At 43.4% G+C, this 15,792-nt stretch overlaps 1 protein-coding gene across 4 annotated transcripts in view; it reads left to right on the forward strand.

The window, feature by feature from the left end:
* The window catches only part of CDH20 (cadherin 20), a 204,615-nt gene extending 190,649 nt beyond the window's left edge, over positions 1 to 13,966 (forward strand). For 2 of the 4 annotated variants that reach the window (XM_027577078.1, XM_027577079.1), the window contains 3 exons: positions 3,684 to 3,801; positions 8,133 to 8,384; positions 12,376 to 12,881. In XM_027577078.1, the coding sequence (XP_027432879.1) occupies positions 3,684 to 3,801; positions 8,133 to 8,384; positions 12,376 to 12,881 (876 nt within the window). Of the gene's footprint in view, positions 1 to 3,683; positions 3,802 to 8,132; positions 8,385 to 9,791; positions 10,337 to 12,375 lie in introns of those variants that run through there. The other 2 variants (XM_027577077.1, XM_027577080.1) reach the window with 2 other exon arrangements.
* Positions 13,967 to 15,792: the final 1,826 nt, after the last annotated feature.

A 15,792-nucleotide genomic window follows, 5' to 3' on the forward strand; every position in this document is an offset into this window, starting at 1 on the left:
ATTACACGTACATGCTTGCAATTACATAAAATTATGCCTACATGTGAACTAAGACATACGGGGGATAGGATGCAAAAACAGCAATAGTTATTGTGCTATGGTAGTTGAGTTTTGAGTGAGGGGGTTTGGACCTTTATTTTAATAATGTTTGTTTTATATTATAACAATTGCATATATATTACATAAAGTATAACAATATTTTGTTTTATAAGATCTTATTATAATATATATGATGAAGCTAATAATTATTAATCTACATTATAAAGAAGGTGATAAAAAACACATTAATTAAAGCTCCTCCCCTCCCAGAAAATGAAGCACTTACTTTCTTAAAGGTCTTCAGAGTAGAAGTTGCATTCTGACAGGTGAATAGCACTTTAACTACCAATCTTGGGTTTGGGGGTGTGTGTGTGTGTGCGTGCGTGTGTGTTAAGAATTTATTTATTATTTAGAAAGAGAGGGCAGCTAGCGCATGTGAGTGGGAGGAGGGGGTGAGGGTGAGAAAGAATTCTCAAGGCGACCCCCCACTGAGCACAAAGCCTAATGCAGGGCTCAATCTCATGACCCGAAGATCATGACCTGAGCCAAAACCAAGAATCAGACACTCAACCAACTGAGCCACCCAGTCACCCCTAAATACCTCTCTTGTTTTGAGAGCACACACACACATCTCCCATTTCTACATTTCTAAATACATCTTTTTTTTTTTTTTTTAGATTTTATTCATTCAAGAGAAACAGAGCATGAGCGTACGGGGGGCAGGGGGAAGGAAGCAGAAGGGGAGGAAAAGGGACACACAGACTCTGCACTGAGAGCAGAGCCCAACACGGGGCTTGATCCCAAGACCACAAGATTGAGTCTGATGCTTAACCGACTGAGCCACCCAGGTGCCTCTCTAATTACACCTGTTAATGGCTTATCAGGCAGTTCTTTGAAGCACAGTTTACTTGTGACTTAAAGTTCAGGTCATGCGCCCCAAGTCTGTCACATTTATCATCTTTAGCCCAAGATACTAAAAATCCTACCCCTTGATTTTGGCTCTGGGATATGTTTTAAAGATTTTCAAAAGCACACAGCTCAGTAGGCATGTCTGGTTTATAACGCATCAGGCCTCCTTGTGTCAAGACATGTCAGATCCTGTCGTCAGCTGTGTGTCTGCCAAGTTGGGATATGTGCTTTCCTCCTAGCAAGCAGCCACGAAGGAGGCCCATAACAAAATCAGATGACATACCTGGCGATGGCTGAAAGCAGAATGAAACTAGCTGAGTAGAATATTGCATGGCAAGTGGGACTGACAAGGATATCTGACCTGCCAGGAGAGTGCAGGGCAGGAGAGCAGGCCATTGTGTTCCCAACTGCTGCAACCAAATTTGCCATCAAAAAAATTCAGACCCCAGAAACTAACCCAGCAAGGCAGTGTCTTTGCTCACTCATTCTTTAAAAGTCCTGTAACCAACCAGTCCTATGCCTCAAGCCCCCATCTCACCAGTATGTATGTGATTTCACAGGTCAGATATTCTGAAATGACTTCCCCAACTATGATTGCCTCATTATACATAATCACCTATTTATAACATTCATCAAGAAATATGTTTTGTCAGGGCGCCTGGGTGGCTCAGTCAGTTAAGCATCTGCCTTCGGCTCAGGTCATGATCCCAGGGTCCTGGGACTGAGCCCCACACCGGGCTCCCTGCTGAGTGGGGAGCCTGCTTCTCCCTCTCCCTCTGCCTGCTGCTCCCCTTGCTTATGCTCTCGCTCCAGCTCTCTGTTAAATAAATAAAATCTTTTTTAAAAAATTAAAAAAAAAAAAAGTTTTGTCTTTACGTGTGTGGCTCTATGGGCAAGACAGAAAGTATAGGACTTGTCTCAGCAGGGATGGGGTGGTAGGGTGGCCCTCATGTGTGAGTAGTGCCGACACTAGGGTAGGCTGGGGGACAAGTTCATCTTCAGTGTTCTACCAACCCTTCTCCTTTATGCAACTCCATTCTCCCAGCTTTTAGATTCAACAGAGGCAGCTACCAGCTGGGTTCACCAGGAGGCGCACCCAGAGGTGGAGTTCTGGCATAAGATGTTTATTAAGGAATGCCCTTGGGACCCAATGCCTGTAGAAGAGAAGGACTTTTGCAGGACTAAGTAAAATGAGAAGTCCAGCTATGATGCAGACCCACTAACAAGCCTTGGATGACGTCAGAGAGCTCTAGAACTAGGGTTTTCCCAAGTTAAGATGGGATGGCCAGGCCTTTATACATCAGTCACTGGATGTGGGTTGCCCTAGAAGGATGTGGTAAGTATGGGTAGGTACCTCTCAGCAAATGAGGCAATACTCAAAGAGATGAGTAAAGGTTGGGGCATCAAGTCCTTCACAGAACGGGGATCCGAGCAACACAGTGTCCACCAGAAGGCCCCTAGCTGGGAGCCTCCCTCTCTGTTATTTAACCTTCGGTATACTGAGGGGTAGCATTACCTCCCTTAATTTACAGGTGAAGCCATAAAGACTAAGCAAGCCCACCTGGGCCCTCCAGCTGACCCTTGATGTCCTGGCAGGAATGTCAAGTCTACAGGGCCAGGTCCAAGAGGGGTAGGAGGTGTCTGTGCTATTGGTTGGTAGAGGAGGAAACACATAGGAAGGTGACCACCCACTCAACACTTTTTCTATATCCCTCGCAGCCGGCGTGCTAATTTTTCAAATTGTGTATTTTGCACTGCTTTCTTTAGCAGTTTTTTTTTTTTTTGAGAGAGAGAGAGAAAACACACACGCGTGCAGGAGTGGGGCAGAGAGGGAGAGAGAGAGAATCTTAAGCAGGCACCATACTCAGCGTGGGGCCCAACATGGGGCTCCTATCTCACGACCCTGAGATCATGACCTGAGCTGAAATCAAGAGTCAGGACACTTAACCCACTGAGCCACCCAGGTGCCCCTTTAGCAGCTTTTTTTATCATGGCCTTCATAACCCTCATGGCAAACTACTACTTTTAAAAGCCCTGTGGAAAAGGCAAAGTTTGGGCCAAAGAGCTCAAGAGAAAGCCATCCCTTCTTTTTTTCTCCTAAACCCCAAGCTCTGCTTCTGACTCTAGTCTGTTCCATACGTCCCACCTCAGGTCTTGGGCTCTACACCTGTCCTAGCTCCCCTTCCAGGCAACAGAAAGCAACAGCCTGTGACTCAACCCCTTCCATCTGTGTTCCATTAACCTCACACAGTAGATGTTGATGTATCTATCTCTCTTCTAGGTATTGGTCATTTTTAAAAAGAGGCTTCTCAAAGATAGCAAATTGACCCTGAAAATATTAACCCAAATGATGAGGTTAAGTGGCTGAGGTGAGAGAAGGAAAAACTGCGAGACAAGCAGGACCTTGTGGCATCCCACAGTTCTTTCAGCCAATCTTCTATTTACGTTGCTTAAAAATGACTGGTGTTGGTATGGGAATTTGTTATGTTGAGGCTTAACGCCTGAGGTATTCAGGTAACATTCACCATGTGCCTGTCAATGTACTGAGGCCCAGCAATAAAGACCAAAGTTCAATCCTGAGTTGTGTGATGGCACGGTACTTTCCAGTAAGTTTCAGAATGTCCTTCTCATTAGGGAAAACAATCCATTATTGGATTTCAGGGTTTAGGATCTCACCAGGCCCTGATGATTTTTCTTTCAACTCTGATTCACATGAGTTCATGTCACTCCCACAGCTGATCCAGACAGTGAGTGCAGTGGACCAAGATGACCCACACAGTGGTCAGCACTTCTACTACAGCTTGGCTCCGGAGGCTGCTAACAACCCCAACTTCACCGTTAGGGACAACCAAGGTAATCAGGTGGATAGGTGACTACCAATGCTTTCCTATAGCTTGGGCCAGATAATTTTGGTTACTACACCATGCAAACAGTATCAAAGGTCACCTGCTCTTTAGTAGCAGTGAAGACATTAATGCTAATTTGTAATGTCTTTAAAAGTTTTGTTTCAACAGATCAAAGACAAAGAATGTCCTCTGCTGATTCTGAAACTTTCAGTTAATCAGTTCACAAATGCTTTGGAGTTGGCTCTGTATGAGACGGCGTGCCAGGCACACAGGCAAAAGCCTTCCTTCATTCCCACAGATAACAGCCATGCCTGTATGCTCTATAACTATCGGAAGAATCTGAGAAAAATGATAGAAATTGAACTAGATAAAGAGAAAAACCTGAGGGAACGTTTCTGAGCAAGCATCAAAGGGGAGAACAGTGAAAAGCTCCCAGAACAAAAGGGAGAGAAAGGCTACAATGACAAAGGACAAACATAGGATCACCAAGTGTAGCTTTGGCACTGAAACAACCTTATCACTTCAGAATGATTTTAAAAAGACAGAGCCAGGTGGGGTTCCCTATTCCAGAAAGCACTCCCCACTACCACTTCGCTGGAATGGAATTCTAGACCCCTCTTTTCCAATAAGCATTCTGATTGGCTAAGAAATGTACAGACCTAGCATACTCTTCATTGGGCAGAGATGGGAAAAGGAGGGACTTCTCTCATCAAATTATTTTCAAAGAAAGATCAGAAAAAAAATCATTTAAATCTGCCAAGTGAACCCCCCTCTGTTGCTAACTCTGCTACTTGCTGTCTGACCTTGGGGAGAGAGGCCGTCACTCCCATGGTCTCTACTAGCCTCATTCTTATTCCAATTCTAAAATACGAATTGTCACTGTGTAACTATCTAAACAAAGGGTAACAATGTCATGATTAGGCCTGCCTGGTCTTAGTCTCAAACATCAATTATTTGAGACTTAAAGTATTAATTTCACCCCACATGATATCCTGCCATTAACACTTGAGACTACTAAACCTGTTTTCTTTTAAATGGAAAACATTCCTCCAAGTCTTTCCTTTAACCTCCTACATGTTACCATAAAATCACTCTGATAATTCTAGAAGGGAGGGTAATATAAATCATAACAACAGAAGTACTACAATTAAACATCCCGATCTTCTTATTGGGTCAAATTTTGAACTATTCCTTTATCTGCTTCACAGGGAAATCCTTCCTACAAAAAGTGGTTTCAGCCCCCTCAGGAAACCAGGGGTGCAGGGGGTTGGGGAGATAATACATTATACTGTTTCTTCAAATTTTCAGTCAAGTGTCACTCTACTCCTTCACTCTGATATTTGTCAGAATCAACACAGAAACAATATGCAGCAAAATGCTGCAAATTTATTAAAGATGACTTTGGACACCAATTCACGGAGCCAATGCTTTAAAAAGATGGGCCACTGGAACATGATACTATAAAAAGAAATGACTCATTTCTGGGAAGGTTTTCCAAAACGAAAGTCAGCACACATCTTCAACAGAAGAATGAACTCTTAATCTCCTCATGACAATTTATCCCATGAGTATTTTCTACGGAGGCTCATTAAAAAATTGACCAACATCTGATTTGGTGGATCCACTGTCAGGACCCCAACTCCCATGCCCAAAACATGATATCCTTTTATGAACACAACAAGGCACTATCTCAAGCAGAGAGTTTCTTACTTTTTTCTTCCTAATTCCTGAAGCATTATTAAAAGGATTGTGTGTATATAAGCATTTTGCAGTTTCAAACACATTTTCCCATACTTTGCTTTATTTGATATTTATAATAACCCTCTAAGGTTGTGAGGAAGTTACTAATCCCTCTGATTCTCACTGCCTCGCTTAATAAATAAGGAAAGAAAGCAAATGGCCCACAATCAGAAAGTGAGCAAGCATTAAGGCTGGGACTAGAAGATGAAGCCTGTTTTAGCCACACACACACACACACACACAGAAAGAAGTTTTGTCTTACCTTGGAAACAAATATTGTTTCCAAATAGGAAGCCCTACTGATCATATTCAACAAAAACTCTGCAAGTGGCTACTCTGCAAGTGGCCAGAATCCTTCTAAGAAGAAATTCAACAAGGCGATGCTCTGATCTTTTTTCTTTTTCTTTAACCTTAAATAATTCTGAGATCAAGAAACATGATGTAATACTTTTATGCAATTCAGCTCTGGTCAAGCTTTCTAAGTCTTACAACCTAGCCTCAATTACACTGAAAAATAAAAAATAACAGATTGCTGTTTGAGAAAAACCTGGTTTCTGGAAAAACAAAATTAACACTGTGGAACAGAATTAATAGCACTTAGCTCAATCTGGAAAAACAGAAAAATATAATCCTCAGGGTGGCCACCAGTTGCTATCTTCCTCCACAGAGAAGCAAATACAAGAAGAAAGGGGCCTGTACCAAAGCAAGAAAGGATTTCCATTGGCTGGATAATTTTCAAGAGTCAATATCACTACACCAAATAAGCAGTTTACACAGCAAAATGGAAGAAACGTATACTTGGGAGTCAGAGAGACCAGAGTTCAAATCTCAGCTCTGCTACTAAGTTAGTAATTTTGAACAAATTATATCATTTCTCTAGGGCTTAACTTACCCCCTGTAAAAGGGTCAGATTATCACTATCTCATCAAATGTGAAAATTAAATGAGCTGCTGTGCATATAAGCACTCAGTAAACAGTCACTGCTAATTGTGAAAAGGCAGGGCAAGGAGAAAGTGGAAAAGTGAATGAAGGGATAACGTATTCATCAGAATAGGCTAGCCGATGCTGCAAGCCGATGCTGCAGGACAAATGACTCCAAAATTCCAGTGGCTTAACACACCTAAAATAAATTTCTTGCTCACATAAAACCAACCGCGCGTCTGAGCAACAAGGACAGCTGATGTCCATGTAGCTCAGTGTCCCAGGCTGCCTGGCTCTCCATCATAAACGTTCTTGTACAGTATCACACCAAGGCACGAGAACACAGAGAAACACATATCAGCTGTTACATGCTTCTGCCTGAAGTGACACAAATCGCTTTTGCTCATTTTTCATTATGAAAAGCAAATCATACAGACACGCCAAAATTCAAGAGGGTAGAAAAGTATAATCCTTTATTATGTCCAAGAAGGGAAGGAGAACCAGAAATACTGATAATTAATAATGTTTACTTTGGTTAGGCTCTCAGAAGTTTTTGTGAAGTTCTAGACTCTTCCTTGTGAAATGTAAACCACATCCAGAGGACCTTCCATGTTGATGTTAGCTCTGAGAGTCACTGCTTGCATGTCCTATCACATCTCTCAACCTTTTCCTCTATTGAAAATGATCTGAACTTTGCAAAAAATATGACACATAATTCAAACCCACTGGAAGAAATCTGAAAACACAAATTAAAAAAATAAAAGATCCCAGAACATTACATTAGGCAGACATAAATATAAATACACACATACACACATACATACACACACACACACACACACACACACACACACACACACACACACACACACACCCCACCTTTGTGGAAACACATCAAATAATTTTGCTACTCCTCTTTAAAGCTGGAGGGGAAAAAAAAAACTAGTATTGCTGATCAGGAATGAATTTCTACAAGTTCTTACTGTGTCACCTCAGACCACAAGTAGGGGGAAGTAACAGGGTGTATCACGTGATTAGGGGATTTCAAATAAGCTTCTGCTAAATGAGCAGGTTCTTCAGAAAGCACAGTAGTTGGTGACCGAGTTTGAGAGGAATAAAAGAAAACAGCAAAAGCCGTGAATTCCAGCCAAAGTGGCAAAAAAAAGCAATCTGCCACAAGTGGGCTCCTCAGCATTCTTTTCCTGGAGGCACAAAGCAGCCCCAGGGCCTTGGAAAGCTGATGAGGGGGGAGGGGAGGCACACAAACAGGGACCACAAGTGGCCAGTGATTGTTCATTCCTATCAAGCTCTCACAAGAACATTTCAGTTAGATCTGAAGTCTAACAGTTCGCCCTGGGCACTTTATGTCACAAAGGGTAAAAGAGACTCTCAAAAAGGGTTTCTCTCCTACCCTCAGGGTTTTGCCTAGAAGCGAGCAAAAATCAAAAATCCATGGTTTCTGAATTCAAATGCTGGTCCAGACAAAGCAGAGGTGGCTGAAGCTGACTGCCTCCAGGGAACGTGTGCCGCTCCCTCTCTGTCCTTCCCACCTCCCATCCCTGCCCTCCTGCTCTCCTCAATCCAAGAAATTAATTCACTTGTGGGTTCTTCCATTGTCTTCTTCCCTCCCACTTTTCCTCTCCCTTTTTTCAACCCTGGAATCCCTGTCTTCTTCAGATAACACTGCTCGGATTCTCACCAGGAGGTCTGGCTTCCGGCAGCAGGAGCAGAGTGTCTTTCACCTGCCCATCCTGATAGCAGACAGCGGGCAGCCGGTGCTGAGCAGCACGGGCACGCTGACCATCCAGGTGTGCAGCTGCGACGACTTCGGCCACGTCCTCTCCTGCAGCCCTGAGGCCTACATGCTCCCCGTCAGTTTGAGCCGGGGCGCTCTCATCGCCATCCTGGCCTGCATCTTTGTCCTCTTAGGTGAGCAGGTGCCTCTGTTCTCTTCTGTGGGGTCCCACAAGTGCTTACTCAGCTACCATTCTAACACTGCTCAGAACTGGTTTTCTACACCATGCTTATCGAAAAGGTGGTAGAGTAAGGCGGGGAAAGAATAAAGAAACTGAAGATAGTCCCTTCCTTCAAGGAACTCATGGCCTCTTTGGCCAGACCAAAGCAAATACATTTATCAAGCATCTACTATGGGCCGGGGTACCATTCGAGGTGCTGGGATTAATAAGACAGACACGACCCAGCCTTCACGAAGCTTACTTCAAGCAAAGCAAGTTCATTTTGACACCACAGAATCAACATGACAATTTGGGGAGGATATGATAAACACCTCTTCTAATCCCTTCATTTCAGATTAAGTAGTAGCTAAATCACAAAGAGAGAGTGACAGGCCCAAAGCCAAGTGTCAGAGGCAGAGCCAGAAGTGAAATGCAGGCCGACCCTACAGTGTGCATCCCTGTATCTGAGCGGTAAGGCTCTCTTCCTAAAGGTTCATCCCCCAAATTCTGGAGGTGGTAGGTGTTACAGAGACGAGAAGGAGGATACCCTTATCCCGAAGGGACAGGAGACAAGGGTAGGTGCCATTTTAAACAAGGTGGTCAGGGAAGGCTTCCCTGATGAGACCTTTGAGCAGAGACCTGAAAGAAGTGACAGACTGAACCCCGTGGCTATCTGGGAGAATAAGCTATTTGGGGGCATTAGCACCCCTCCGAGGCCCTGTGGCCATCTAACAAGGAGCAGTGACTACACAGGGCCAGTGTGCTGCTGCTGGTGACATAAAAAGATGTGCTGACAGGCTGGTGGGAGAGCATTAGTGAGGGAAAAGATCCTTTAGTCCTCTGCTCAAATCATACAACAAGGCAGCCACCCACCTCCCTTGTACATAAGGCTATTCGAGCAATCGTTTTTGAACTCAACACTCAAAAACAAACAACGAAACACCTAAACTAACTCTGGAAACCACCAAAAATATCTGTGCACATATCCCAACTCTTCTGATTGAATTCATTCATTGCACACATATTTTGCTTAGAAAAAAAGCAGACTTAGATAATAGTATCATTCAATATGAAAGAAATCCTAGCATTCTACGAAGGAAAAGAATACAGCCCTGGGGATTTAAATTAGAATAGACATGCAGATATCCACAGAACCCCTTGATCCCAGGTTTACCTATGCACCAGGAGACTGAGTCAGACCAAAGAAAGAAAGGTCCTGACTGCAAAATGTCAGCACTTGACTGAATTTCTAGGTAGGTCTGTAAAATATGCCTTTCAAAAAATATTTACAAATACCACATGTGGTTTGATTTTGTTGTTTTAGTTCAATGCTGTATGAAGAGAGAAGTAATATAAATAAGTAACTTTTCTAAATCCTCAGATCCCTGGACCAGAGAATCGTTACGCTTTCTGGTCCCGGTCTTCATTAACAACACCCTCCTGCAATTCCCGGAATGTCCATAAGATGGCGTCGGGAGTCCTTGAGTGCAAAACAGGGTATAAACTACAAGTGGCCTCTAAAGAAACTAGCTCCTTGGAGAAATTTCCAGCCTGGCTGTTCCTACTTCTATCTTTGGAAAATGTCTACATTATAAGTTCACCCTTGCCCATAAAGAGTAGAAAAAGCCATCGTTACAGAAAGATTGATTTAAAAAGACTGGCACAGAGAGGCTCTCACGCTAGAAATGGTGTGCAAGGGGCAATTTATATTGTGCCTCCCAAACCCCTTATGTCTTATCTTTTGAATTGCACAGAATAAATAGACGGTTTTCAGGAGCTAAACCGAGCAGAGCTTTATATGCAACTTTATATAAAATCCTCATAGTTTTAGGCTCTCTTATTTCTAAGAATGCACATCCTAAATAAAATATAATTCATAAAACTGAGTAAGATTGAATTATAGCTGATTCGCCAACAAAATACATTTTGTGGACAATTAAATAAACATACTAATTTTGACTTTATAGGGTTTTTTTTTCTTCATGTCTCTAGTATATATCTAGTTCCTAGAAAATCTCATAGGCCCTATGAACTGTGTCCGTAATACCTAAAGAACAAACATCCCTAGAACGGATTCTCTTCGTCAGGGAAGACTTTCAGTTGAATAGGACCACGTTTCCCAGAATCTGATTTTCAGGGCATTACCCAATACTTGTTATTTAAATCAGATTATCTAAAAAATAAGATATTTGTAAGATAAATGTAAGATGGACCAGTTCTATAAACTGCCTAATTCTCTATCATCAGAATTCTTTCCAGCAGATATCCAAAGACTTTTCTAATTTTGCTTCATAGCATTTTCTTAAATACCACCCCTACCATTCCAATATCATCTGTGTGAAGGTTTTTCAGTCCCCTAGGAGGAATTACCCAGCCCTGCCTCTGTATTCTCTTTGCAACACTTATAACCCTAGGATAGCCCTTATCACTGCCTGACTTGTAGTAATCATCAGTGTCTATAATCTCCTTAGATTACAAGTATGTAACACCAAAAATCATGTCATATTCAATGTTGTTTCTCTATTGTTTTGCACAGTGCCTAAAAATATTTGAGTTTAGTAACTGTTTACCGAAACCCACAAACACAGCATGTTCACTTAAAATCTCATTTGTCCAGCCTGCATCCATCCATATCACACCCCAGCCTCCCACACCCAGTTTAAGCTCCCACTTCCTTAGAGCCCTATTAGTCCACTTCTCTGAAATCCCACAATCAGGCAGTCCATGGGTCGGATTTTGGCACACAGAGAAAATATACGAGAGTATGTAACTGTTTCCTGTGTGTGCATTTTGTCACCCAAGCTATTTGGGAAAATACTAGGTATTAACATCATTAACTGCAATTTACAAAAAGCACATTCTACATTCAAATTTTTTAAATCATTACTGTGAATTTTTTAAGTCAGTTCATAATTTTACTAGGCTTAAGACTGAACTCCATTTTTGTCCCCCTTGGTAAACTGCAGTTTCATTTTTAGTGTTGTCGAGTTGTTACTGTTCACTAGGTGTAACAAAGCACATCAGGAAAAAAAAAAAAATCAATAGCAGTTCTACAGCTAAAACCTCAACACACTTCCTGGAAAACATTTTCAGTCACAGAGATAAACAGTTCAACGGGATTATCTCTCTCTCTCCTTTAAACCCCAGTGAACACATTCTGGGAAAAAAAATACATTTGTTGGGATAAAATTTTATCCAAACCTGCAAGGGCACATCTAACCGTCTGGTGCTTCTCTGATAACATGATGAATCACATAAAATGTCCCTGCTCATTCCCTCCCTTCCATGAACATCACTGGATCCAGAGAGTCACAACCACCTAACAGAAGGCTTTCTGAGGAATCGGAGTCTATTGGGAAACAGCGATCACTTATACCCGCTTGTTTTTTGAAAGAGGTATAAAAGGATTAAGACTCTGACTCATACTTAGCCTATGTGTCTCTATGCATACGTATTAATATGTGGTTATATTTACAGAGTAGAATCCTACTAAGAGACTAATGTAAAAAAGAAGTAGGATTCCACCTATGTAACACGATTTCCACATTATCAGAAAGGTATACTCGTCCTCCTGTGGTCAGAAGACATTGTCTGATCCTCAGCATAGACTCCAGGGCGGGCCGTAGCGCTGTGTGCTTAGCTAAATGGGATTTCATTCCGGGGTGTCTGGGCGGGTGTACACAGACACCCACGCAACTTTAAAGCAGCCAGCTGATGCAGAGAGACTTTTTATGCAACCTCTTCTAACTGAACCACCTGGAAAAAAATACAGGGCTTCATTTGCCTCCATCTGGCCGCACAGAAGGAGTAAGCGCCAGGTAGACCCTGTGGTTTAAAATGTCCAAATGCTGTCTCTGAGTTCAGCCCTCAACTCTTCGCGTACCTGCGGTTAATCATAGCTCCTTCAAGTCAGGGCACACACAGCCAGGTCTCGCGGGTAAAGATCCGGTCTTTGTTTCCGGCAGTGCTAGTGCTGCTCATTCTGTCCCTGAGGCGGCACCGGAAGCAGCCGTACATCATTGACGACGAGGAGAACATCCATGAGAACATCGTCCGCTACGATGACGAGGGCGGCGGCGAGGAGGACACCGAGGCCTTTGACATCGCGGCCATGTGGAACCCCCGGGAGGCGCAGGGGGGAGGCGCCCCCAAGACGCGGCAGGACATGCTGCCCGAGATTGAGAGCCTCTCCCGCTACGTGCCTCAGACGTGCGCCGTGAACAGCACGGTCCACAGCTACGTGCTGGCCAAGCTCTACGAGGCCGACACGGACCTGTGGGCCCCGCCCTTCGACTCCCTGCAGACGTACATGTTCGAGGGGGACGGCTCCGTGGCCGGGTCGCTGAGCTCCCTGCAGTCGGCCACGTCGGACTCGGAGCAAAGCTTCGACTTCTTGACGGACTGGGGGCCCCGCTTCCGGAAGCTGGCGGAGCTCTACGGGGCGTCGGAGGGGCCCGCGCCCCTGTGGTGACGGAAGCCGGGAAGCAGGCGCGCGTCCCAACCCAGACGTTCTGGGCGGACGCTCGCCAGGCTCGCGGACGGTGCCGCCGAGCACGTGAGCAACACTGTGCTGGAGAGTGGGAAGGGGGTGAGCGGCGGAGAGAGCTCTCTCGGGATCAGCTTTACTTGGTTACCTTAAGTTAAGTAACCAAAAGGAAACGCAGGAAGAGGGGGGCAGACACTCCACTTACCTTTCTTTCCTTTTTCCGTTTTCATTTTTGTGACACTGTATTCAAGGGCTCGTGAAGTTATGGCGAGCTTGGCTTTTCTCCCCCGTTCGCCAAGGCCTTTGTCATTTTGTCACTTCGCCACCACTGAAGAGTTTCTGGTCTTACATACACGGGTGGCAACCGAAGGGAAGTTTGACTCTCGTGTCCTTTTTCGTTTTTCCTCCCTTTTTTTTTTTTCTCTCCATTTAAGTGTTTTGCTGGCTCATCCAACCGCACAACCAACCCACACAAAAGAACACTGAAAAATTGTTACTCTGTGAAATTAACCTACTTGTCCTGGGATGGATGGAATTTCTTTTAACCCTTTTGAGACGAGGTTAAGGCGAATCGGCCTTGCATGACTGGGGGGTGGGGGTGGGAGAAGGAAGAGGCATTGACTTTGTGCTCAAGTTTAATGGCTGAACCAAGAGTCGTTGGCATTACAACGAATCCAGCTCCATCAAGTTAGAGTGCTCTGTTCTCTTGGCTCTTTAACTGCGCCCCTGCAAAATTGTTCAGAACGAAACCAGAAAATCTGCCTCTTTTGCACTGTAGATGTCTCTTCCATGTGCCAAATGTGAAGATTAGATGCTACAAATGAAAGCCAAATAAAAAGAAGTATCTGATAAAAGCCTGCGTTAGAGGGCTTTCCTAATCTGTGTGAGGTCAATCCAAGGGATGTTTACATACTGTAGATAACCTACTTGAACAAAAATCGGTATTATAGAGAATAAATGGATGTAAGAAAATTACATGTATAAGTTTTGTATATTTGTTAATAATTTTGGTAATAAATATGATGTACTGCATCTCAGTACCCTAGCACTTCTTTTAATAAAAGCTAAATAGAAGGAGAAGTCTACTGCACATTTGTTTAATTGCGGAGCACAAAGATGGCCTTGTGATCTTGACCTAGCCTCAGGTTTCTTGGGGCTGGAGCTGATTCATAAGGCAAAGGCAGCAGTAGAGAAGTATGACACTGTGCATTCTTTTCTGGTCGCTGAACACACGAATGTTGTGGTTCCAACTGTTAAGCTTTTCATGAACCGTCTTCAGCCCCCCACCTCTGAAAGGAGTAAGGATGGCTTGATGATATCAATGATGTAACGGTGAATTGTGCCGTATTTTTCATTTTGTGAGAGGGTTTTCCACATAGCCGCCAAAAGACAGGCCACTATGCTACTTTTATCTCTGTCTATTGGCAAATCAAATATGTACAAACGTGTACAAATATATACGAAATCTGTACACCTCACCAACACTGGGTGAGTTCACAGAAGGCTGGGACCATATTTTATTCATCTTTCCTTGCCCCACAATTGATTGTGAACAAGATAGTTTTCTGTGGGTCTTGTTTATAAAAATGGTTCTCAAATGTTAATGGGTGTCAGAATCTCCTAGAACACTTTGTTAAACAATAGCTTATTGGCCCCTACCGCCCTGGAGTTTCCAATTCATCTGATCTGGGGCATTTTGCATTTCTAACAAGTTTCTAGGTCGTGCTGATGCCACTGGTCCAGGGATCAGACTTTGAGAACCTCTGTTGTATGGCCACTCTCTCTCAAACACAGGAAGATTAGATTATCAGCCCACTTGCACTGGAGCCCATCCCATCCATAGAATGTGTGATTTTTTTTTCCCCCCAGTATAAAGGACAGTTTGGCAGAAGTGTGTGAGAAGGCTCATGAGGGTCCAGGAGCCAGAAGGACGTGTTTTATGGTCTATTACATGGTACACTAACAGCCAAGCAAATTCTTATCATCAAACTTCAGTAGACTAACCCTTTCTTCCCATGAAAAGCAGCTCTCACACATCTTCTATGAGGGTAAGGTGTGATATAAAAATAAACTTAGCAAAGAAAGCAAGCAAGCATGAACTTGAGTCCAAACCAGCCTCTACAACATACCAGTTATTTGAATGTGAGAAAATTAACCCCTATAACATTTTTCCTTTCTGTCACTAGCCCTGAGGATAATTTTGTGACTATTTCACTTTGTATTGCATGTGTTAAGAACTGGGAACAGCTGTTATCCTAACCACAGGAGGTTATCATGCCCCGCATCCTGCAAATGTGGTACCCATGATACTGGGCATGAAGTGATTAAACAATCTCCCGGAGCTTCTGGTCCCTGGGAGGATGTTTAATGGTGTGATACAGGAAGTGTGAGAGAAGCACAGAATAAGAGATCCATTTCAGCTCACACTCTAAGCTGAAAGAGACTCTTCCTCCAAATGAGTTTTAAAATTTCCTTTCCACTGCCACAGTTTACCAGAAATGCTGGTCCCTCTGAAAAGAAAACATTATCACCACCAGACAGAAGGCAGAATGTGATCAGGTTAGGCAAGAGAACTGTAAAATTATTCAGCCATTGCTTTGTTAACAGGTAAAGGAGCTAGCCTATAACCTACATGTTGGGGGGAAACAGGAGCATTGGTATGAATCAATAAGACAGTCTGAAACCATTCTGGAACAAGAACACAAGCAAATAAAAATGATCAATGAATTTTCTGAAACAAAAAAGCAGACTATCCCAACATGGCAGACGGCAAAGACAAAGATGGAATGGTTCACACACAAAAAAAATCTGTAAATCCTAGAATCAAAATTCAGACAAGCCAAAATCAGTGCAGGCACATTGATTACAGCTTGTTACTAGTTCACTAGTGATGCAG

Source organism: Zalophus californianus, chromosome 14 (genome assembly GCF_009762305.2).
Source record: "Zalophus californianus isolate mZalCal1 chromosome 14, mZalCal1.pri.v2, whole genome shotgun sequence".
NCBI classification, from domain to species: domain Eukaryota; kingdom Metazoa; phylum Chordata; class Mammalia; order Carnivora; family Otariidae; genus Zalophus; species Zalophus californianus.